Source organism: Osmerus eperlanus, chromosome 9, assembly GCF_963692335.1.
Source record: "Osmerus eperlanus chromosome 9, fOsmEpe2.1, whole genome shotgun sequence".
In the NCBI taxonomy this organism is placed as follows: Eukaryota; Metazoa; Chordata; class Actinopteri; order Osmeriformes; family Osmeridae; genus Osmerus; species Osmerus eperlanus.
This window is the reverse complement of record NC_085026.1, coordinates 15,389,511-15,413,101: the sequence shown is the minus strand read 5'-3', so window position 1 is coordinate 15,413,101 and position 23,591 is coordinate 15,389,511. Positions and strand designations below refer to the sequence as shown.

The following is a 23,591-nucleotide window of genomic DNA, read 5'->3' as shown; positions in this document are numbered from 1 at the left end:
GAGATTTAATCTGTATGTGATCAATAAATCAGACAGAAGATTTCTGACTTCAAAGTGAATGAATTAAATTAGTTTTCATTCTTGCTAGGGAGACTTCATTAGAGCTAACTGAGGCCTATGTTCCTCTGTATATAACTTGTATCCACTTGTGTAGATAGGGAGGAAAGGGGAAAGAGAGTGAGGGAAAGAGAGAGTATGGTAGAACTAGAGGAAGAGGAGAAATACTGAGGGCCTCATGTACTAACGCTTTTGCGCCCACTTCAGGCGTATTTGTTGCAAGGTATGTACAAACATGCCGCACTGAGGTAAAAGCGCAGACTGCCTGTTGCGGGAACTGAAAATGGCAAATTGCGCTTTTCCGTGTCATGCATATGCATTCACGGGAGGGTCAATACGAAAGTGGGAGTTTCCCATAAAGAGATGGGAGGAGATGCGTAAAGTGCGCCTAATTATGTATTGCGCGGTATGTACAAAACCCGCTTGTGAAAGCGCAACTCTATTTTGCGGTGAAAATTCTCCGCCTGTTAAAAGCAGGCGTAAACCAGGATGCGCATATGCCTCCTAGTGAAATGGCAGCCGTAACCCGAGCAAGACGAAGACATAGGCAAAATAATGTTTGCCACAAGGATCACACTTTTTGAGTTGAGTGAACACAAAATCATTACGCGTTACAGATTAAGCAGCCATGCATAAATCAATATTGGCATCAGGATCACTTCAAACAGTCATTGCTGTTTTGACTTTGGTGGCTGATACATGATAGAGAGAAAGAAGGAGGCCCATTCAATTGCGCGTTTAAAAGCTCGCAATATATGGTATAGTGGGCGGAGAAAGGCGCTGATTACCTGATGAGCTGCAGGTTTCGTAAATACGACGTAAACTGAAGTATCATAGAGTGCGCAATCTGCGGGTTGGCCATGGCGCTAATAACGCTACGTTTGCGAATGTACGTACATGAGGCCCTGAGAGAGAGAGAGAGAGAGAGAGGAAGAGAGAGAGAGAGAGAGAGGCAATATAGGGAGAGAGAGGGAGAGGGAGAGGGAGGGAGGGAGGGAGGGAGAGAGAGAGAGAGAGGCAGAGAGAGAGAGAGAGAGAGAGAGAGAGAGAGAGAGAGAGAGAGAGAGAGGGGGGGGGGGGCAATATAGGGAGAGAGAGGTAGAGGGAGAGGGAGGGAGGGAGGGAGGGAGGGAGGGAGGGAGGGAGGGAGGGAGAGAGAGAGAGAGAGAGAGAGAGAGAGAGAGAAAGAGAGAGAGAGAGGGGGGGGCAATATAGGGAGAGAGAGGGAGAGGGAGAGAGAGAGAGAGAGAGAGAGGGAGAGGAGGGAGGGAGGGTAGAGAGAGAGATAGAGAGAGAGAGAGAGGAGAGAGGAGAGAGAGAGAGAGAGAGAGAGAGAGAGAGCCGAGAGAGAGAGAGAGAGAGAGAGGGTGAGAGCAAACTGAGCACAGGTTAATCTCAGACCAACGGAGGCTGGTTATCTCATAGCTCGGTTTTGTGACGATCTTTAAACTTAATAATCTCTTAGCCTTGTAATTGTCAGTAAATGTAAATCTCGGACTGCTAAACATATGACATAACCTCAGGCCATGCTTGTGTGAGAGAGTCAGGAGAGAGAGAGATTCATCCATACATCCTACCTCCACCTTCACACCCCCACACGCAACCTTTTGGTGTGTGTGTGTGCACGTGCTTCGTGTGAGCGTCAGATGAGGTAGACAAGGAGCACAATGTGTTGGAGAGATGTGCTGAGATCCTTGGCTGAAGGCTATTGGCTGACACGCAGGCTTCTAGGAAGTGAAATGTAGTGTTGTGAAGGGACAGTCAAGGCCAGTTCAGGTCCTGTCCTCCGCAGGTTCATAAAGCAGCCTGATCTCCGCTCTCCAACTCTGACAGAGCTTCTCCCTCTGCTTGAGACTCTGCTGCAGATGAGCTGGAAGATCTATGTGTGTGTGTGTGTGTGTGTGTGCACGCGCTTGTGTGTGCGCGCCTGGTAGTAGGACTGTCATGTAAATCGTTACCCTGTCTTATTCCATGAACCAATCGTAATGAGAGCACATTGTGTCGTTGAAAGTGCATCCAGAATGGATCTCTACTGGATCCAAATGAATGGATGAAGTGACTCTGATAATGACTGAAGGATCACAACAACACAAACACCAAGCATGGATGAAAAGCCAGACAGTTATGCGGATGGACAGACAGACAGGCTGACAGACAGACATGTAGATGGGCAGACAGACAGACATTTAGATGGGCAGATAGACAGACTTGCAGACAGACAGACTTGCTGACAGACAGGCAGAGAGGCAGACAGACAGACAGTAAGACAGGCTGAGGTCCAAGGAGATGGTGTCTGTACCGCTCAACAATGACAGGCCTGCTATTGCTGCCAGGAGACACTACCTTCTGTTCCAGAGCCAACACTAATTATAGATCTGCTCAGCCACCCAAACACACACACCCAGACACACACCCAAACACACCCACACAACACACACCCAAACACAGACACACACAGACGCTTGTGGACAGGGGAAAGGTAATAGTGTTAGTCATCACAGTATTGTCTGGCTCTGATTCTCCCTCTAACTCGAAAATAACTTGTTTTGTCTCCTAGGATGATCTAAATGCATCTCTTGTCTCCCTCAGACACCACCTCCAGCAGGGTTGGAGTGGTGTAAACACCACCCAGAGCCGGAGCGTCACCTGCACCTCACTGTTGCATCCAGGAAGAGGAGGACTGAGACATTTACATTTACCAGACGCTCTTATCCAGAGCGACTTACAGTAAGTACAGGGACATTCCCCCCGAGGCAAGTAGGGTAAAGTGCCTTGCCCAAGGACACAACATCAGTTGGCATGACCGGGAATCGAACTGGCAACCTTCGGATTACTAGCCCGATTCCTTCACCGCTCAGCCACCCACCTGAGACACCTTGGGGTGGACAGATGGATATACAATAATAAACATGGAGTCAGCCTTAATGGCGACCAAGCCAGAACAGTCAAGAGGCCATAGCACCTTACATATGAATCTGAAAGATGGTAGCTTCATGGCTTTCTGAGGCAGCTCTAGTAGAACACTCACATTTCCTCTAAAACCTGATTTCAAACTGGATTTATTAATGCTAATCGTTGTGTCCCAGATAAAACAGACAAGCCTGGAGACTGTAGTAGGAGAGACTGGAGCGAAGCCTTAGAGGTCTCTTAGAGACAACGAATCCTTTTGGTTGATCACCCATTACCTAACTGCCTCACAGTCTACACCTGTGAGAGTGAGAGTAAAATTCACCTCCTTTCCTATTCTCTAATCCTTCTTTCACTACACCCCGGTCCAGTAATGAGATGATACATCACCTTGTTCCTTCTTTTCCAGGCACCATTTAATGAACATTGAATGAATGAATTTACCTGTCTCTCTGCCTGTGTGACTGCATTACTTTGTTTGACAGTTTCCCAGCTAGTCACCTCCCTAATTACCTGTCTGCCTCTCTCTGCGAACCTCCCTGTCTGCTCAGCCTTGAACATTCTTTATGCCTGTCTGTCTCCTTGTGTACATATCTGTCTGCTTGCAATCCATGCCTGACTGAGATAAAAATGCTTTTGTTTACCTCTCCCCCCCCACACCCCCCTCCTTCTAGCCTTCTGCTGACACACTCATTAAGAAGCCCTTCTGGACATGAATAGAAAAGGGGATGAATAATTAGCGATTGGCTCATTAAAAGCTCTCTCTCCCCCGGCAGCCATGTTGGAATGCTTCAAAACTGGCAGGCCTGCAGAAGTGGATCTTCCCATGATCCTCTGGGGGGTGGGTAGCAGTGTTGCATGCCCCTCCCCCGCCACCAAACCCACCCTGCAGGAGGAAGAGTGAGGCTGGGAGGGAGGGAAGGCTGGGAGGGAGGGAGGATCAGAGTGGAAGGAGGGAAGGTAGGCAAAGATATATCCCCGCAAAGCTCCTTACAATTATGTGTTTGGAGCTTAGGAGCGCCAGAACAAGGTCACTAATGCTGTGAAACACACCTGTTATTATCACCGTGGATACAGCACCACGACAACCAAGCTGCACGTACTCTGAATGACACGTTCAGGGAGAGGCAGAAATCCCAGCAAATGTGTGTCTTCCGATGGGAACTAGACGTGACTGCATTTTAAAATGTACCTGTGTGGGCAAAAATACGAACAAAGCAACTACATTTATAAATCTGTGTCTTTATGTTTTTATATTTCAGAACTTTTTCCTTTGTCGATTGTGGATTGTGTATGTACTGTAAGTAGTGTGTGTGCATGTGTATGGGTGACAGACCATGCATGAAGTATGATATTTAACAGCTAAAACTCAATATAAGTAAAATTTTCTTTGGGACTATTTAAGTCTATTTTATCTCATCTAAGACAAGTGACTCCCTATCACATGAGAATCATCCTTCTGCCACGCAATCTCACACTTTGTGGACTTTTTTTCCCCCCCATCAAGAAAGAAAAACAGGTACCATTGGAACGGACGTGAGGCCAGCCATGCTGTCACAGCAGCTGTTACCAAGAAAACAGTTGTTCAGATATCACTTTGCTAATGCCACAGGCCGTAATCCATGAGAGAGATGCTCCCCTCTAGCCTGGTCCTAACCAGACTCTCGTACATTTCATTTGTACAGAGAGTCTGTCCTCGCTCCATTGACAAGCTTTGACTTCCTTGTAGGCGGGTACTCTGTTGAAGTTTAAAACTATTGGATCTGCCCAGAGCCACTCTGATCTGCCATAACCAATCGCTAGCGTTCGCCTTAGCCAATTCCTTCACCACTACTGTAACAGAGCTAGCTGCCGTAGCTGGAAAATCAAACTGTTCCCGAACCCCGTGGGGAGGAGGGCCACAACATCATGGCCACCAACAAAACTCAGCAAAACTTGTTCTTGCTCCGGCTTTAGTTTATAGATATTCGGCAGTGTTGCCACAACGGACCGAATGGCTTCGCTCGCATCTCTCTCCGCCGCCATTACGGAGCTACAACACAAACTAGCGCACGACATCAACGTCAGCGTTCTCAGCCACTCCCCCTGTTCGCTAATTCGCCGGTAGAAAAAATCTACCGGAGACATCTGACTTACGTACCTCATGGCCAGACCTAGTACAGAAGCAAAATCTAAATTGAGCGGAAGTACGTAGGAGGGCAGAGCCAGGCTAGCTCCCCTCTGCACGCTCCGTAAACTTGACCCGCCGCTCTGGTGTGTTAGCTGAGACGGCACCTGTTCAGTTCTGACAGTGACCCTGACAGGCAGGTCACAGGGAGCATGCAAGCTTATCTCTCAGTAGACCTCCCTATCACACACACACACACTGTAGGCACACACACACACATACATCTGTCAGGTCACAGTATTGCCCTGACTGACTGCAGTACGAGGCAGTTCAAACACTTCTCAATACGTTATTCAACCCTCAGCGCCGCTGGTTACGTGTTGCAGAATTCTCTTTCTGATAGGAATGTGTAGTGTTGGATCCAGCTGTCTATATGTTGAAGCAGAGATTGCTCCCCATGCACGCGCACATGGCAAATGAATCCCCACCTTTATATTGTGTGTATGTGTGTCTGTGTGTGTGTACATATACATTATGTTCAGGTTTATGTTACTATTCATCAACAAGACACCAGTGAAATATCCCTCTGTCATTTTTCTGGTTTTATTTTACACAACATAACAACACAGTATCTGTTGTTCCTTTGTACAGGGCTTCACTCTCATCGCCGCTCCACCGAAAAGAAACGTGTGGATTTTTCTCTTTAAAAAATATCAATTTTAATAAGAGGTCCAGTGTCAAGTCTCTGATGTCTGTCTGTCTCCAGAGTTCCAGAGTCTGTAGGCAGGAAAGGTGGTTTCCTGGAGTAGAAAGGCTTTGTGTGAAAATCTCTCTGTTTCCTCCTGACCCCGCCTCTTCTGGCTCACGCTGTAATCCGATTGGTGTTCCTGGCAAGAAGACAACTGTTGTTGAGCAAAAGAAGGCACCATTGCTTTTCTCTTGCCGCCATCGTAACGATAGGTGCGTGTACAGGTCATAGGGTGCATTGGTTTGGAGTTTTTGCAAATACATTTTTTTTTTTTGTTTCTTCCCTTTTTGTTTCTGATATGGGTGTGAGACTGGAGACCCCGTAGGAGACCCCGTGGGAGACCCCGTGGGAGACCCCGCACGTCTGTCAGGGAGGACGGGGACTCGTGTCAGACACCTACAAGGCGAGCATCCTCCACTGATGGGGTTGGAGATAAGCGAACGGAAACCAAAACTCTACGAGGAGAAAAATAAACGGCGTGGTTCAAATGTCACACAGGGCACGCACACACACACACACAGTAATGCACATTCAAACAGGACACACACACTCGCACACACACATGTATGTATGTTCAACCAGGGCACAGACGCACTATAACAGGACAGTCATCACACAGTGCTTTCTAGAATCCACTCTGAGCTGCAGAAGTTGGCCTTGCCAGCGTCCGTGTCCACGCTCCCCTGTTGCAGCAGCATGCCACTCATAGACATGCTCCTCTTGGACCACATCTTGCCCAGCTTCTGGGCTCCTATGTAACAGTGGTGCTTGGCCAGGTCCTCGTTCAGGGAGTACCTGCGCTTGGCCCCCATGCCCTCTGCCGGCAGGGTCTGGTACTTGGCAGCGGCCCGGGAATGGCCAGCGCGTCTCAGGATGGGAGTGTCCTTGATGCGCGAGGAGGATGGGGGCGGGGAGGCGGGCTGCTGCAGAGCGGTGGAGTTATTCCGATTGGTGTTTTGGTTTTCGGTGGGGGGCAGGGGGACGGGTTCCTTTTTTTGCCCTGGGGTGCAGGAGGAAGTGGGGGCAGCAGTCGGCGTGGCGACCCCGGAGGGGGCGGGCTTTGGCGCAGGCTTGCGCTTTGGCTTGAGGGTCCCGGATGAGCCCGGGGCGGAGCCAGCGACAGGACTGGTCCAGGATTGGCTCACCAGGGAGGTGGCGGTGGAACAGTCAGCGATGGAGGTTTCTGAGGAGTGTGTGAGCGTGTCCGGGTTCCCCTTCGCCCCTGCTCCTCCACCTGCTCCCTTGCACCCCGCTCCCTCCCCCCCATCGGACCCCCCCAGACCCTGCTTGGAGACGGAAGGGGTGACCGTGCAGCCCTGGGGCTGAGCCCCGTTCGTCTGGGAGAGGACGCTGGTGGTAACCATGGCGCCCTTGCCGGAGTCGCCAGGGTTGCAGACCTTGTAGCGGATCATGAGGATGATGATGAAGACGAGAACCGACGCCACGATGATGCCACCGATGATGATGATCATGGTCCCGCCCAGGAACTGGGACTGCATGAAGTGGCAGCGCAGGTACTCAGACTCGGTGGTGAAGGACACACAGCCGACCACGCGCGTGGCGGTCAGCGAGGTGATGCCGTCGTCGTAGATGGCGAGGACGCACAGGTCGTACATCGTGCCCGCCGCCAGGTTGTTGACAAGGAAGTTCTTACTGGTGGGAGGTATCATCCTGGGGGGAGGAGGGGGGAGAAGGAAGGTTCAGTATTCACTTTCTAAGTCAAGTTAGACAATATGGAAATGTACCCGTTTTTCTAAGCCCTCATTTCTTCTCAGAGTTCCTCCTAAGCCTGTATCTACTGTCACTTCAAGTCTGCTTATTCTCTGAGATGAGCTCACGCCAACAATATATATTATTATGATCTACAGTCCATCCTAGTGTCTTTTCTGTCTAGCCAAAACTCCTTATCGTACCATTGTGAAATAATTAAACACCCCACAGCACTCATGAAAACACACACACACTGAGTTTCTGAAGTAAATTGAGGGATAATATTCAACCCAACAAGCAGAGGGAATACACTCTGGGATCTTGGGTTTGTGTCTGCTGCAACAATAGCCAGAGTTACAGTCTCATCTCAAACAGTCGCATGAATATTAATAGCAGACTCTGAAAGTGTTTTGACCTCCAGTGTTCCCGTCGCCGTCTCAGTAATGTTTTAATCAGTGGAATAGTGAGTGTTCACTTCTGCTGCCCACACGCAGCAGGACGTTGTTTGGTTAAAGATCTGGAGACTGGCCAAGGCTGTGTGCCTACAACAGTTACTGGTCAAGGTCTGGCACTGTCCTCCGCTCTCCACTGTCAGCTACTCTGACACAGTGCTTTTGTGTCATCTCTGGTCAATAGACTTATTAGGAGTTCAGGGGAGGAAGATGGGAAAAAGGAGAGGGAGAGACTGGGGAGACTCGACTCTAGAACTGTCCTTTTGACAGGCATACGTGGAATAATGAAAGGAGAGGATCTTCCCTTGCAGCATATTTTGAAATACGTTAACATTAACCAGTGTTAATTTAATACCAGGAGTGTTTATATAGCTCTACCTTGTGAGAGTGGATCTTTATAAACACTCAGTAAGTGAGTAAAATATTACCTGTATAATAAAGGGAAAACACTGAAATATATTACATGTTGTTTAGTTACATCTGACTCCAAAGCCAGTACAGTAATCTAACTTTCTCTACAGGCCTGGCATTCTCTCAAGAGCCATCAGATCGCCTCGACAAGGAGGCTTAACACAGACCTGACAGCAGGGAACATGCAGCACAGATGTGTTTACTGCCCACAGAAACCATGATTGCGTGGTAGATACTGTCATGCCACACTTTCAAACACTCGACGAATTTAGTTAATCGAAAACAGTGGTATTGTCCTTTAAACTTAAAGTATATTGATCACTCCTTAATCACCTCAAGTATCTAATCTACAGGACACATTAGCCCCCAAATGTGTCCCTGAGCCCTCTGACCCCTGGCACACCCAGCTAAGAACTCAGAGCAGCCAGACTGACAGCCAGACAGACAGCCAGACTGACAGCCAGACAGACAGCCAGACAGCCAGCTAACCAGCCAGCCAGCCAGCTAACCAGCCAGCCAGCCAGACAGCCAGCTAACCAGCCAGCCAGACAGACAGCCAGCTAACCAGCCAGACAGCCAGCCAGCCAGACAGCCAGCTAACCAGCCAGCCAGCTAACCAGCCAGCCAGACAGCCAGCTAGCCAGCCAGCCAGCTAACCAGCCAGCCAGACAGCCAGATAACCAGCCAGCCAGACAGACAGCCAGCTAACCAGCCAGCCAGACAGACAGCTAACCAGCCAGCCAGCCAGCCAGCCAGCCAGCTAGCCTCACACGCACACAGAGCGACAGGCAGGCGGAGTGGTCGAACTGGAAGCTGGCCTCACGCCTGGCTGTGTGCTGTGAGTACCCTGACAGCTCAGACAACAACAGTCTGATCCGTAGAGTCATCTAAATCTTCCCACTAATGGAAGAGATGCCTCCCGCTAGTTGGAGCCTATTTAAAACCTGATTGCCGACTTCTAATTCCTAAGATTGTTATGTGGGTTTGCGTGTGTTCATTGGACAGTAAAATGGAAATGGAAACATTACCCTGAGATAAACCGGCAGTGTTTATGCTTTAAGCACATCAGAGGTAGGTATTACCTGCGCGGCAGGTTACCCCAGTGGCTAAAAGAGCCAGCAGTCAGAACAATTTACAACATTCGTTCACTTGATTTGTTTGCTCATAAAAGCTTGCCGCACACTTAGATAAAAAAAAAAAATCAACCACTCCTTGAAGAATCTGCCAGAATGGAGAATGGGTGAGGCTGATGAAAACAATGGAGTAGATATGGACGAGGTCTCTCCGTGAAGTAGATATTGACGCTGTTTTATCTCAAATGAAAGGTTTGTTGATAGAGAGTACACACCCCAGGGATGTGAGTGAAATATGCTGGGGTAGAAAAACAAAGCAGTTCATTGAGGAAGGCTCATCTTTCAGCCACTTAAACACTTCTCATTAGGCCGCATCAGACGGGGACAGAAATAGCACTGCCATCATTTACATTACATTTACATTTAGTCATTTACCAGACGCTCTTATCCAGAGCGACTTACAGTAAGTACAGGGACATTTTCCCGAGGCAAGTAGGGTAAAGTGCCTTGCCCAAGGACACAACGTCAGTTGGCATGACCAGGAATCGAACTGGCAACCTTCGGATTACTAGCCCGATTCCCTCACCGCTCATCCACCTGACTCCCATCACCACGAATCAATGACACCGGCTCACACTGGTGATGAATACATGTAGCAAAGGCTCCTGTGTGCTCAGGAGAGGCCCCATGTGGGGCATTGAAGACTCTGACCCCACCCTCGGAGACCTCTCGGTCTACAGGGATGAAAGAGAGACTTGTATTCCACTGAGCATTCAGATCTGCCGTGAGAAAACAGGATCATGTCAAGACTGCAGATTTCACTGGAAATCCTGATGTCGTCATCTATTTATTTGAAGTATTCTCATTAATCCTTTGAATACACCTACTAGTATATCAACAAATATAATAATAATTACAAAAATGATGTACCAGTATTTAGGTCGTTTCCTGCATGTATGTTTTTGTTATACTGTGTTGTAAGAAGTTACAAGTCTTTATGAGACGTGTGCTTCTTTGAAAGGGAGCAGCTACCAGCGTGTCAGAACAACAAGACGCCTCCTCTCTTTGAGGTCACACCGGCAGCCATTACAAACACTCTGTTCTTGGAAAAACAGCGGTTACCTCTTTTGAGCTAAAGGATTGATTTCCATTCTCTCCTACACAGGCACAAAGACCAGCGATTGATTCCTCTCTTCATTAAACAAACACACGCTGAGAAAGACAGGTTTATTTGTTAATTCCCCGTAGCAACCTCACACCTGCCATCTTGCCTCCAGGCCAACGCTGAGTTAAGACAGTGGATGTATCTATGGATGTTTTATCAGTTCACTCCTTCATGATGTATACATCACTGATCCAACATGACAGGACCAGTTGAAGAAGGCTTCGTCCTTTGTTGTTTTCGCTAATAACGTCGTGTCAGATCAGAAATGTTTTCAAAGAAAGGAGGAAGGCTCGTGTTCAAACTGTCATTTTCATCTGCCTGTTTGTTTCACCAGAATAGATGTTTTCCCAGATTAAATCTGATAATCCATAACTGTCTGTTCTATCTGGAGAGAAGATAATGGTGTGAGGGGAGCAACGTCACTATAACCTGCATTCAGTAAGTAAGACTTGGACCCCCCCCAAAATAGGTAAAAATACCAGGTCGGGGGGGGGGTCGATACATTTATATAACGTTCTTACCTGTAATCGTAAATATTACTTTACGCCCTGGAGAAGAAGTTGACCCCCCCCCCCCGATTGTCGTCGTATACTCTGCCTGCATTGTCATACAACAACACTTAACCTCCAGAGGGCTCTCACTAATGATCGTCCCAGTATTACTGATGATCTGAAACTGGGATATTACCAGTGGATTTTTATAAGTGATATCTTTGTTTAGTAATTCCTCTCACATTTCCTCAGGCTGTAAATATTATGTTTGCCAAAAAGCAGGCTTTGTCTAATCTCCTGTGACATCACTAACCAGGGGAGGATATCCCAGTGTTGCTTTCACAGCTAATGCACTGAGGTTATCGTGGAGTAGCACTCTGTTATGCTAACTGGTAAGTTGCCCACAATCGTACATTTCACAGACCGAGTAGGATGAAAACACAGCCTGTTGTCCTTTTTTAACCCGTTAAGGAGTAGCGTCACACATGTGATTCTGAACATTCCAACCGACTATTTTCCGATAGACAAAAACTATATGACAAACGCTATAGTATGGCTTCAAAATTTACAATTAGGAGGCTAACAAGTAACACTAGCAGGTAGTAGCATTGCTACGAGTATTATGCTAGGTTGCTAGGTAACGGAAGCTAACTAAAACTAGCTAGTTTCCGTTTTGGAAAAATAACTCACTCGTAATCTGAGCTCCTCTCACTGTTACCACACGCTGCTGTGAACAAATACAAACCGAAAACCCCCCAGAAATAAAACGTGCTTTGCGTTCTCAAAGAACCACGTGAATCCTGGACCCACCTGTAGACCAGAGAGTCGTCCAGGCTGCCGTTGTACTGGATCTGGAACATGCGAATCCCAGGAATGTTCCTCTGGAAGTTGAACTTGATGAGCGCCGTGGAGGAGGTGGCCTCTGCGATCACCACCCTCCGGTCCTGGCTGGCCTTGCTGTCTCCTGTCACGTTGCTGCCGTTGGCGCCGGCCCGCGTGGAGGTGGAGATGTCCGAGGATCCCGGGTCGGGCTCCTGGATGTTGTTGGTGCTGTTGGAGATGTGCGGCAGCTTGATGATGAGCAGCTGAACCGTCTGGTGGGCCTCGCCGGCGGGGTTGGAGGAGATGCAGGTGAAGGAGCCGGTGTCCTTGACGGTGCTGATGAGGATGTCCAGGGTTCCGTTGGAGTACACCAGCGTTCTGGAGGAGTTGGACACCATCTTCCTGTCCGGGGAGATCCAGTGGATGGTGGGCTCGGGGTCTCCCCTGGCCTTGCAGCGCAGGGCCACCCTCTGGCCCTCCAGCACACGCATCTCCTGGGAGTGGCGTGTGATGAGAGGCGGCTCGCAGATGAACTCCTCCTCGTGGATGGACCAGAAGTAGCGTCCGGAGAGGTGCTGGGGCGAGGCGCACGTCTCCAGGTCGTCCTCGCGGCTCAGCCTTCGCAGCCACAGCAGCTCACAGTTACAGTGGAGGGGGTTCCCCCCGAAGCTCAGGGCGAACGCTGTGGGGCTCATGATGCCAGAGGTGGCCAGGACCTGACAAGACAGACACAGATAGGGACAGTTTAGAGGGCTCTTGTGGGAAATGAGAGACAGAAAGGGTTAGAGGGATCTTGTGGGACAGAGACAGAGAGGGTTTTTTTTTTGGCGAAACAAAGATTGAGTCCGGCAAACTTGCTGTGGGGCAGTCATGGAGTCAGAGAGTTAGCTGGGCATGGATTATACATTTTGAAAGTGGAGTTTTTTTCTGTGCATTTTAAACATCCTTTTTGAAACCGTGTGTCTTCTCCATTGGGGACATCACCGGAAAGAGCTAATCGCTGCTTTCATGTGTTTCCCCTGTGTTTTCATCAATGTTTCCCTCCTTCTAAACCTATAAATACACCTCAACATAAAGGAGAAGTACAACACAACACAAGTTGTAACATTGCACCCAGCAAAACTCTTCGCCAACAAATCCCCCCCATCACGACGCAGAACATCTCTCACTCTTCAGTGCCTCACCTGTGCTCTCTGGAACAGCGGATCGGGCGGGAGCTTCTGCAGCTTGTTGGAGGTCACGTCCAGCCTGTTGAGCTTCTGAAGCAGGGAGAAGGTCCCCTCGGGGATGAAATCGATCATGTTGTGGTCCAGACTGAGCGTGTGCAGGCTGGTCATCCTCTGGATGGCCTCCCAGGGAACGCTCTCCAGGTTGTTGTAGGACAGGTCCAGCTCCTCCAGAGCCAGCAGGTCGTTGAAGGCTCCCATGTGGATGAGGGTGAGCTGGTTGTTGTTGAGGATGAGGTGGTGCAGTTTCGACATGCCGCTGAAGGTGTCGTTGGTGATGCGGGTGAGCCTGTTGCTGTTGAGGTGCAGGGCCCTCAGGTTCTCCAGGTCGGCGAAGGCGTGGGGGGTGATGAAGCTGATGGTGTTCCTCGACAGCGTCAGGTCCACCAGGCGCGTCATGTTGCCAAAGTCTTTCCGTTTGACGCTAGTGATAAAGTTGTCGGCCAGACGGAGCTCCACGGTGTGGCGGTCGATGTTGGGCGGGACGAAGAGGAGGCCTTTCTTGGCGCACAGCGTCGCCAGGTTTGGAGAGAGGATCTGACAGACACAGCGCTTGGGACAGATTTGGGCCTTCACTGCCATTCCCATGACCAACAGACACAGCAACAGCTTTTCCATTGTAAGACAGATTCAAACACCTGAGAGAGAGAGAGAGAGAGAGAGAGAGAGAGAGAGAGAGAGAGAGAGAGAGAGAGAGAGAGAGAGGGGGGGGGGGGAGGGGGGAGGGAGAGAGAATCAGTCGTTAAATAATGACCAGGCGTTGTAAACACAGACACATCATCACGCCGAGCTCGGAGAAGGACAAGCCTGTACTTAACATCCGAACGAGTGGCCCCAGGGTGATGTAATATGCGGAGCCCTGATGATGAGCCACTGCTGGGGTGAGTCACGCAGAGCCCATCGTGTCTCTCAGAGCTCAGGTCGCCTTCTCAGAACCGAACACACACTCAGCAGCGGGGCGGGTCATCCACTTCACACACACTCTACACCCTCACTCCGTTCCCCCTGCTCGGAGCACGCTCAAAGAGCCTGGAGGGGAGGTGCGTGCCCCAGATGGGGAAGGGGTTATCTAGTCATCGTTAATACAGAGCTGCGGTCATAAGGTGGGCTCTGTTACCGGGGGCGAAGCAGCCTTGCCGGTGCCCCCCCCCCCCCCGCCCGGCCCCCTGCCCCCTGCCCTGACCCCTGACTCAGCCACACACCAGAGGAGCTATCGCAAAGGTAATTACAACCCAGAGGAGATGTAATGAGCCGATCTCTCTCTCTCTTTCTCTCCCTCTCTCTCTTTCTCTCTTTCTTTTTGCTGTCTAAGCCTGCGAAGCCAGAAGGACAGGAGTCCCAGGTTAATTAAATGAGGAGCTGTGATGGGGTGTGAAGGACACTGATAGGATCATCTCAACTCGTTGCCACGGAGAGAAGGCTGCAGGTTGGGAGGGATCACGTTGACACGCTGTCAGACCAACACGTCAGACCTTTTTATATCCCGAAAAACGCCGGAAAATACACACGGTAACCAGACACAGTGCATGCTAAGCAGGCCGGACTGGGGAGGAGACATACTGGATGCACAAACGGACATCCCAGATTAGGATTCAGTTATCACTAAGTGAATGAGATGTCTTTGTTGAGAGAGCAACCTTGTTACCATCTCCAAAGTGGGTTTGATTGTGTCCTGGCCTTGTTTCTTCTGCTGTGGACCTGAGGGAACAGCTGTTGAATACATCTTAATGAATGATAATCTAATTAACACGTTTAATACATCGACTGTCCTCTGTAGCCATGGAACCTATCCAGCAGTAGAACAAGAAGTGCTATTAGCCCACACGCCGCGGGCTGAGGCACATGCTCACCAGTGATTCCCTCTCGTCTCTGAGATAGCAGCACTGGGTCCCACCAGACAGAGCTGGGAGGATCCTCTGTGTGATCACTTCATTATTAGTCAGGGTGAACTGGGAGAGGGATGGCTGCACATTGACTGCAGAGGAGAAACAGTAGAGGTGTGTGCGCCTGTGGGTGTGCATGTGTGTGTGTATTGTATGTCCTTGACACACACAGGAAGGTCATTCTACTATAAGGTAACAAGAGACTTAATCAAGCTCTGTTCCTGACTCTTTCCCATCTTTTGTTCCCCACCTCTCCTGCCTCTCCTGCCTCTGCTGTCTCTTCTGCCTCTCCTAACATCCTGTCTCTCTGCATCCCTGCCTCTGTCCCTCTGAATCACTGCCTTTCTGCCTCCCTGCCTTTCTGCTTCCCTGTCTTTCTGTCTCTCTGCCTTTCTGTCTCTCTGCCTCCCTGCCTCCCTTTCTTTCTGTCTCTCTGCCTCCCTGCCTTTCTGCCTCCCTGTTTTTCTGTCTCTCTGCCTCCCTGCCTTTCTGTCTCTCTGCCTCCCTGCCTCCCTTTCTTTCTGTCTCTCTGCCTCCCTGCCTTTCTGCCTCCCTGTTTTTCTGTCTCTCTGCCTCCATGCCTCCTACCACCGCAGATGCACACTCTCAGCAGACATAAGCATCTCGTTCATCAGCACTCTATAATTGTACCCCATCGATTTTATTTTGGGGTTTTCAAACACGGGCGCACACACATTTACATTTAGTCATTTAGCAGACGCTCCAGAGCGACTTACAGTAAGTACAGGGACATTCTCCCCGAGGCAAGTAGGGTGAAGTGCCTTGCCCAAGGACACAACGTCAGTTGAACTGGCAACCTGCAGTTGCCAGTTCGACGTGCAACGTGCACACATCACAGTCAGTGTGCTGGGAGAAGTGGTGATAGAGAAAGGAGTGAATTGTGTGCGAGCTTCGTAATGGATCATTAAGTGAGTGATTCATGTACAGTGGGTGTTTGAGTAGCCCTGTCTTTTCTCATACCCTGCATAATCTCCACCAACACCCCACTTACATTGCTTACAGAACTGAGAACCCAGCTAAGTAGACATGCAGCAATCTCTATAAGGGGACTGCCAAGAATAAGCGCAGCTAGTTCAGGCAGGGCAATCGGGCAGCGCGCGTCAGTCATCGGGGACGTAAGGCGTCTTACTCCACCTTCCTTTCCTCCGCCCACTACCACACCCATGTTAGCAGCGCATATCCATCGGGCCACGTCCGATAAGGCGTCTTTAAAAGACGCACGGATACGCACACACTCACCCCGGTTGTTGTATGATCAGTGCTGCTGCCGCCCTCCACCATCCCCTTCTCCCCTGTGCTGTCTGTCTGTTCGGTCCCTCCGGGGGATTATATCTCTATTGCTCCCTGCCTCATATGTCAAGTATGGATGTGTTGCATCGAGGAGTGCTTCCCTTAGATCATCCACTCCGCCAAAGTTAAATCTACATATCCATGTCATGTAACAATAAATGCTCAAATCTAATACGTGATTGTCTTGACTGAATTGACATGATAGACATGGTGGAAGACAGCACAGTACAGCCCCAAATATACATGAAGGAGATCAGCATCTGAACCAAACTGTGTATCTCTGTGTCTGTCCTGCAAAAAAGTTCAACCGGTCCAAACGGGTTTCTTCCAGTGAATCAAATACAATCTCCACCGGATGTTGACCAGCGAGCACCATTTGATGTCGCAAACATCAAATATGGAATATGGAATCGTCCCACGGACAGATGCAAGTTTGCATAACCGTTCAGAAATCATCCGGCGTCCTCCACCTCAGTCTGCAGAGTGGAGACACAGAACTACGGCTGGATTTAATGAGGCTGAGATCCTGGGCTCAGACAATCAAACATGTAGGTAAGTATAAATAGAACTCACACACAGACGCCCGGAAATGACTCTGTTTGAAGAACCACATCATAAAAACACACACACACACGCACCTTGTCTAAACCTGAATATTTCTGCGGTTTTAATAAAAAGTAATTTAGTCTTAAGTTATCTTACTTTACAGTTTATATCTTAATATGTGGGTATTTGCCGACTTTTAAAGAATGTGTGTGGTATCCAGTCCTGAAAAGGACTACAAATCCCAGACAGAACTAGGGCCTCTGGCTCAAGGCTGTATCCAGAGAGGATTGCTGGTACTGCAATTTTATTGAGCTAGCTCTACTCCCTGCTTTTTAGTTTGAGCAATAGTGAGCAAGACTCCTGTACCATTGGAAGAAGGTTTTGTACTATGAGATCGACCTGAGTTCAAGCTTGGATAAACAACAAAAATAAAAAGGGAGGGAGGAGAGAAGGTGGAGATGGAGGAAGATGAGGGTGGAGGTGGGAGGAGGAGAGAAGAAGACGAGCGAGGAGAGGGGAGGATGATGGAGGAAGATGAGGGTGGAGGTGGGAGGAGGAGAGAAGAAGAGCGAGGAGAGGGGAGGATGATGGAGGAGGAAAGTGACTTTGTTGCTAGTAAATGTCCTTGAAACATGCTGAGCTGGCTGCAGTGTTATCTAACACAAGGGAGGTCTCTGAGGTCACACCCTGATAACTCTCCATGTCAAGAAACACAGAGTCTCACACACGCTACCTTATCACTGTCCTGCAAACAGGAAGTCTCACACACGCTACCTTATCACTGTCCTGCAAACAGGAAGTCTCACACACGCTACCTTATCACTGTCCTGCAAACAGGAAGTCTCACACACGCTACCTTATCACTGTCCTGCAAACAGGAAGTCTCACACACGCTACCTTATCACTGTCCTGCAAACAGGAAGTCTCACACACGCTACCTTATCACTGTCTTGCAAACAGGAAGTCTCACACACGCTACCTTATCACTGTCCTGCAAACAGGAAGTCTCACATGTACACTACCTTATCACTGTCCTGCAAACAGGAAGTCTCACATGTACACTACCTTATCACTGTCCTGCAAACAGGAAGTCTCACATGTACACTACCTTATCACTGTCCTGCAAACAGGAAGTCTCACATGTACACTACCTCAGCCCCCACCTGCATGTCAGCAAATCACTCCTCATATGTCCTGGTGCTAATACTGAGACCTTTACTCCATTGGCTGAGAATGTGTTAGCAAACCGTATAATCCTATGAGTGTATATAATTCACTGAAAACAGGCATTATCCCAGTGTTGACGATGTGTCAGCGAGCATTGGTTGTGACTGTATAATTAAACTAGAAGCAGGGGTCCCCCTGTCTGTCATTACTGCAGATAGAGAGCAGCGTAGGAATAAAAGTGCACTGATTATTCTCACAGATAATTAATACTGTCTGGAACTGTTTGAAGCAGACATGGAGCACACAGCGTTTCAGACCCTTTTGTCTCGATGGGTCTGAATCCATGATCCGAACAAACTTAAACCGTCAATGGTTGAGAAAGGTTTCTAGGGTTGGACTCCAGGGAGACACAGACAATAAAGAGTGGTGGATTGGTTCCTGCCGTCATTGGGAGTCTTCATAGAACCCCCCCCCCCCCCGCCCCCCTTCAAGTAAGAATGGTTCACTCCTGTGGGTGGTCCCTTAACTCTACTGGGGTCCCGGAACACCCCTGTCCCCCTTGCTGTGGGAGCACTGTTGAGAACCCAGACCATACATCATCTATTGATAAAGTCTGTCAATTCCTTCTCAACAATAGAGAAAACATTCCAGACAACCAGACACTCCCGGTTGACAAGTGGAGTTGATACGGCAATTCTATGACAGTTAAAATGTCAGTAACACAAAATCATTCTCCGGCTACAAAAGGAAGCCTTCCTATCTCCCTCCCAACTACATGGGGGACTTATCGACAGCCGCATCGATCCCCAGAGTTCCTCAACAAAGGCCGTCCGGCGTCAACATGGCAGCCCAGCGTACAGAGATGTCGTTCCCAGAGGGAGAGGTAGAGGGAGAAGCTTCCTGTCTTCCTCACGTCAGTGGAACCGAAGTCGGACTGCTGGAGAAAATGATGTGCCAGGTCGTTGCGTTTCACATCCAGGTCATTAATAAGAGATGAGTGAGTGACAGCGCTGTGATCGTGCCAGCAGACTACTGTACCAAGAGAAGGATGGAGAGCAAGAGAGAAGGAGAGGAGATGAGGGGTGGAGAGAAGGAGAGGAGATGAGGTGGTGACAAGAGAGGAGAAGAGGAAGAGAGGTGGAGAGGAGATGAGGAGAAACAGAGAGAAGGAGATGAGAAGAGGAGGAGATAAGGGAATACAGAGAGGAGGAGATGAGGGGAGGAGATGAAGGGATAAGCAGAGGAGGAGATGAGGGGAGGAGATGAAGTCAAAAGGAGAGGAGGAGAGGATGAGGGGAGGAGATGAAGTCAAGAGGAGAGGAGGAGAGGATGAGGGGAGGATTAAGGTGCAGAAGACACTTGTGGAGGATGAATAATGTATCCCTCTAAACATGAGCACTCCTCTATAATTCACCCTGATCAGATTGAACACACACAGAGCACACATGAAGCTCCAAAGTGGTCTAAAAGGAGACACTTCCTGTCTCACTCCAAATATTATCATAAATGTTTAAGATATGTCAACACATTATGTAGAGGAGTCAGAGTGAGCATGACAGGGAGGAGGAGAAGAGGAGAAGAGGAGAGAGGGAGAGGAGAATCAGCTTTCGCTTTTACAGGACAGAGTTTTGCAAGGTTGCCAAGGTTTGCAAGGTTGCCAACTTTGTCCAACCGCCTGTGAAATGAAAAAAAAAAGTAAGGAGATGGGGAGGGGGGGGAGAGAGAGAGAGAGAGAGAGAGAGAGAGAGAGAGAGAGAGAGAGAGAGAGAGAGAGAGAGAGGGTGGGAGGGAGAGAGGGAGGGAGGGAGGGAGAGAGATAGCGATGGATGGAATGAAAAAGAGAGTGATAAAGGGATTAGGACTACAATGCGCCCTAAGCCAGGACTTCTCTCTGGAACATTTACAACATTTGTCAGGAGGAGAGGGAAGCAGAGGAAAGATGAGAGGAGAACAGAGGACAGGACAGGAGAGGGAAGCAGAGAGACATACAAAGAGAAAGGCTTCTCATTCATTTGAAACCTTTCACGTTCAGTCCACAGAACGTGCTAAATCATAATTTTACATTTTAACTTCTCCCCACAAGTCAACATTGAAAATTAATCTGACACCTTACGATTCAACACTCCATTATATCTATTTCCACAGGGCTGTGATGAGTCGTAGTCACGGTGATCTTTGAGGGGGTGGGAGGTCATGTGTGTTTCGTGATAAAAGGCCAAGCCAGCATTTCCCTGCTCAGTTTCATCTCTATCAGCATGTTGTGTAGAGGCAACCTGAACTACCCAGGAGATACACAGCATCCGCCTCACAGCCAGTGTGTGTGTGTGTGTGTGTATGTGGCTATGTGTGTGTGTGTGTGCAGAAAGAGCCTCTCTCCTCTCAGACCACTCTTTCTGAGAGGACCATGACAGCGAGACAATAGAAGCTTCTAGCAGTGCTGGGAGGCAAAACACACCCTCTAAACAAGAACTCAGAAAAACACATGCACAAACTCTCTCCTCCCCCCCTCTCTCTCTCTCTCACTCTCTCTCTCTCTCTTTTGCTCTCTCTTTGTCGGCCTGTCTGTCTCTCTATCCAGCCCTTTTTCTCTTTTTCTCTCTCTCACACACACACAATATCTCATATCTATTTTCTGTCCAGCCTATCCCTCCTCATCGTTCCACGTCTCCCTCATTCCCTCCCCTCCCTCTACTCCTCCTCTCTCTGTCTTTATTGGCCGGTCACACAACCCCCCTGTCAGCACTCCTTTCCAGTAAGCTGTAGGGGAAGTTGAGGGTGAAAGCTAGTACACAAATATGGATGACCTCGTATCCTGTTTGATCCACGCCGCTACTTCTTCCTGCTTTGCAGCTCTGCCCAAGGGACGAGAGAGCAAGAGAGTGAGAGAGAGAGAGAGAGAGAGAGAGAGATGAGAGAGAGAGAGAGAGAGTGTGACAGACAGACAGACAAAAGAAAGAAGAAAGAGAGAGAGAGAGAGAGAGAGAGAGAGTGACAGACAGACAGACAGACAGACAGACAAAAGAAAGAAAGAAAGAAAGAGAGAGAGAGAGAGAGAGAGAGAGTGAGAGAGAGAGAGAGAGAGAGAGAGAGTAGAGAGATGAGAGAGAGAGAGAGAGAGAGAGAGAGAGAGCTGATGATGCTGTAGGCCGCTTGATCATTGCACAGCAGTACTGCAGGAGTACTGGTCCCATTTAGCATGGGGCCGGGGGGACTGAGGTGTGTTTGTCTGAATGTGTGTGTGTGTGTGTGTGTGATGACCACTCAGGCATTCCGATGAAACAGGAGTTCATATTCAGAGCTGCTAAATTAGTGAATATTAATAATCATGACACTGTGATGAGCAGGTCCACAGATGTGGTCCCATGGCTGCTGGCTGTTGTGGTAGGCTCACTGCTGCTGAACAGGTAGTGTGTGTTAGATAGTGGGGGGGGGGAGAGGCAGGGGAGGGGGAGAGAGGCAGGGGAGGAGGGTAGAAACAGAGGAGGAGGGGTGAGGCAGGGGATGGGAAGAGAGGCAGGGGAGGAGGGGAGAGAAGGGGGAGAAGGGCTGAGGCAGGGGGGGAGAGACAGGGGAATGAGGCCGCCTGGTGATCCAGCAAGACTGAGCCTCCTTTGTGCCTAGCTGGCCGCCAAAACTCCTTGAGCTCCATCTTTCATCTTCCCAGGAGACCTGGTCTCCCACTGAGACCAGGCACTCTGCAGTTTCTTCTGATCAACTACACACACTCACGGACACATACACACACACACTCACGGACATATACACACACACACCAGAGGGTTCTCATCGGGGGACGTGGAGCTGGTGGTTGATATAAGGGTGTTGGGGTGAGAACAACCTTTTCCTCATCATCGCTTGTGGCCATCCATGACACTTAGCTGAGAAGAGACAGACCAGGGAGGCAATGCTGTGTTTGATACGAACCACAGCACGGCACCCCTGCTGAGAGGACAGACACACGGCCGAGAGACATGAGATCTCGTTTCAAGACCACCATGCTTTCTTCGCTCTCTGTCTTTCTAACACCATGGATGGCGTGAAGTGGCCTGCATGAAATAACGAAAGCCCCCAGTCAACATAAACTCCCAGATTTATGCCTCCAGTATGTCCTTCAAGTCACAAGCCCTGGACTACCATCCGTCAAACCTCCAACCTACCAGCCCCCCTAGTTCTCTGACAACCCAGCCCTCTAGCCCCCATCCCTCCATCCCCCAGCCCTCTAGCCCCCAGCCCCCAGCTCTACAGCCCCCAGCCCTCTAGCCCCCAGCCCCCAGCTCTACAGCCCCCAGCCCCCAGCTCTACAGCCCCCAGCTCTACAGCCCCCAGCCCTCTAGCCCCCAGCCCCCAGCTCTACAGCCCCCAGCTCTACAGCCCCCAGCCCCCAGCTCTACAGCCCCCAGCCCCCAGCTCTACAGCCCCCAGCTCTACAGCCCCCAGCCCTCTAGCCCCCAGCCCCCAGCTCTACAGCCCCAGCCCCCAGCTCTAACCAGCCCCCAGCTCTACAGCCCCCAGCCCTCTAGCCCCCAGCCCTCTAGCCCCCAGCCCCCAGCTCTACAGCCCCCAGCCCCCAGCTCTACAGCCCCCAGCTCTACAGCCCCCAGCCCTCTAGCCCCCATCCCTCTAGCCCCCAGCTCTACAGCCCCCAGCCCTCTAGCCCCCAGTCATATATCCCCCATTCCTCCATCCCCTCAGCCCCCCCAGCCCCCTCTGTCTCCCAGCTCTGGAGGAGAGCAGCACCTGGAGTTCCTGGAGAGCGTGCTGTTTCCAGGTGCAGTAAGCACCAAGCCGTGTGAAACATGCCTGCATCCAAGCATAAAGAAGAGTGTGCATGCGTGTTGTGTTTAGATCAACCCAGATGCGATTGTGTACGATGGAGAATGTGAGTGCGTGTGAGTTGGCATGTGTGTGTTTGTATTTAGATCAGCCCAGATGAGAGTGTGTGAGTGTGTCTGCCTCCATTCTCTACCCGTGCAGTTACCATGGCAGTCCTGATCCTGTGAATCGCAGGTCCGCTAGATGAGAAGATAACAGGCTCTCCAAGCCTGCTGGGCTGATTATCTCTTCACACCCCCCCCCCCCCCCACGCACACACACTAAAATCTACACAGATAACACCCAGCACTAATACAACTATCTTATACTTTCATCCCCATAATACCCTGCAACTAAAACCAACAACTATTAACTAACACACAACAATATAAAAGGTTTCTTCCAGTCATGACGCCAGGACAGCTGAGAACGTAGAAGTGCAACAGATGGTGAAAGATACACACACACACACACACACACACATATATATATATATATATACATCTCAGCAAAACATATTAGCTATACCAGAACATTAGCCCCGCTACACAACTGTATCCCTCCTGGACTCCCACCCTCTAAGGAAAGGTTACCTCAGATGTCTTCTTACTTTCTCCTGATGCTGGTTACCTGGAAATGGACAACACCCTCTCCTCTCTCTGACATCAGTATCTGAGTCTATGGGGAAGAGGTTTCATTGTGT

The 23,591-nt window shown here is 49.7% G+C and overlaps 1 protein-coding gene across 1 annotated transcript in view; it reads right to left on the bottom strand.

The window, feature by feature from the left end:
• Positions 1 to 5,658: 5,658 nt before the first annotated feature.
• The window catches only part of lrfn5a (leucine rich repeat and fibronectin type III domain containing 5a), a 35,986-nt gene continuing 18,053 nt past the window's right edge, over positions 5,659 to 23,591 (bottom strand). The window contains exons 2-4 of the mRNA XM_062470154.1: positions 13,128 to 13,807; positions 11,932 to 12,659; positions 5,659 to 7,490 (exon numbers count right to left, since the gene is read on the bottom strand). Of these exons, the coding sequence (XP_062326138.1) occupies positions 6,431 to 7,490; positions 11,932 to 12,659; positions 13,128 to 13,787 (2,448 nt within the window). The 5' untranslated portion in view covers positions 13,788 to 13,807 and the 3' untranslated portion in view covers positions 5,659 to 6,430. The remainder of the gene's footprint in view (positions 7,491 to 11,931; positions 12,660 to 13,127; positions 13,808 to 23,591) is intronic.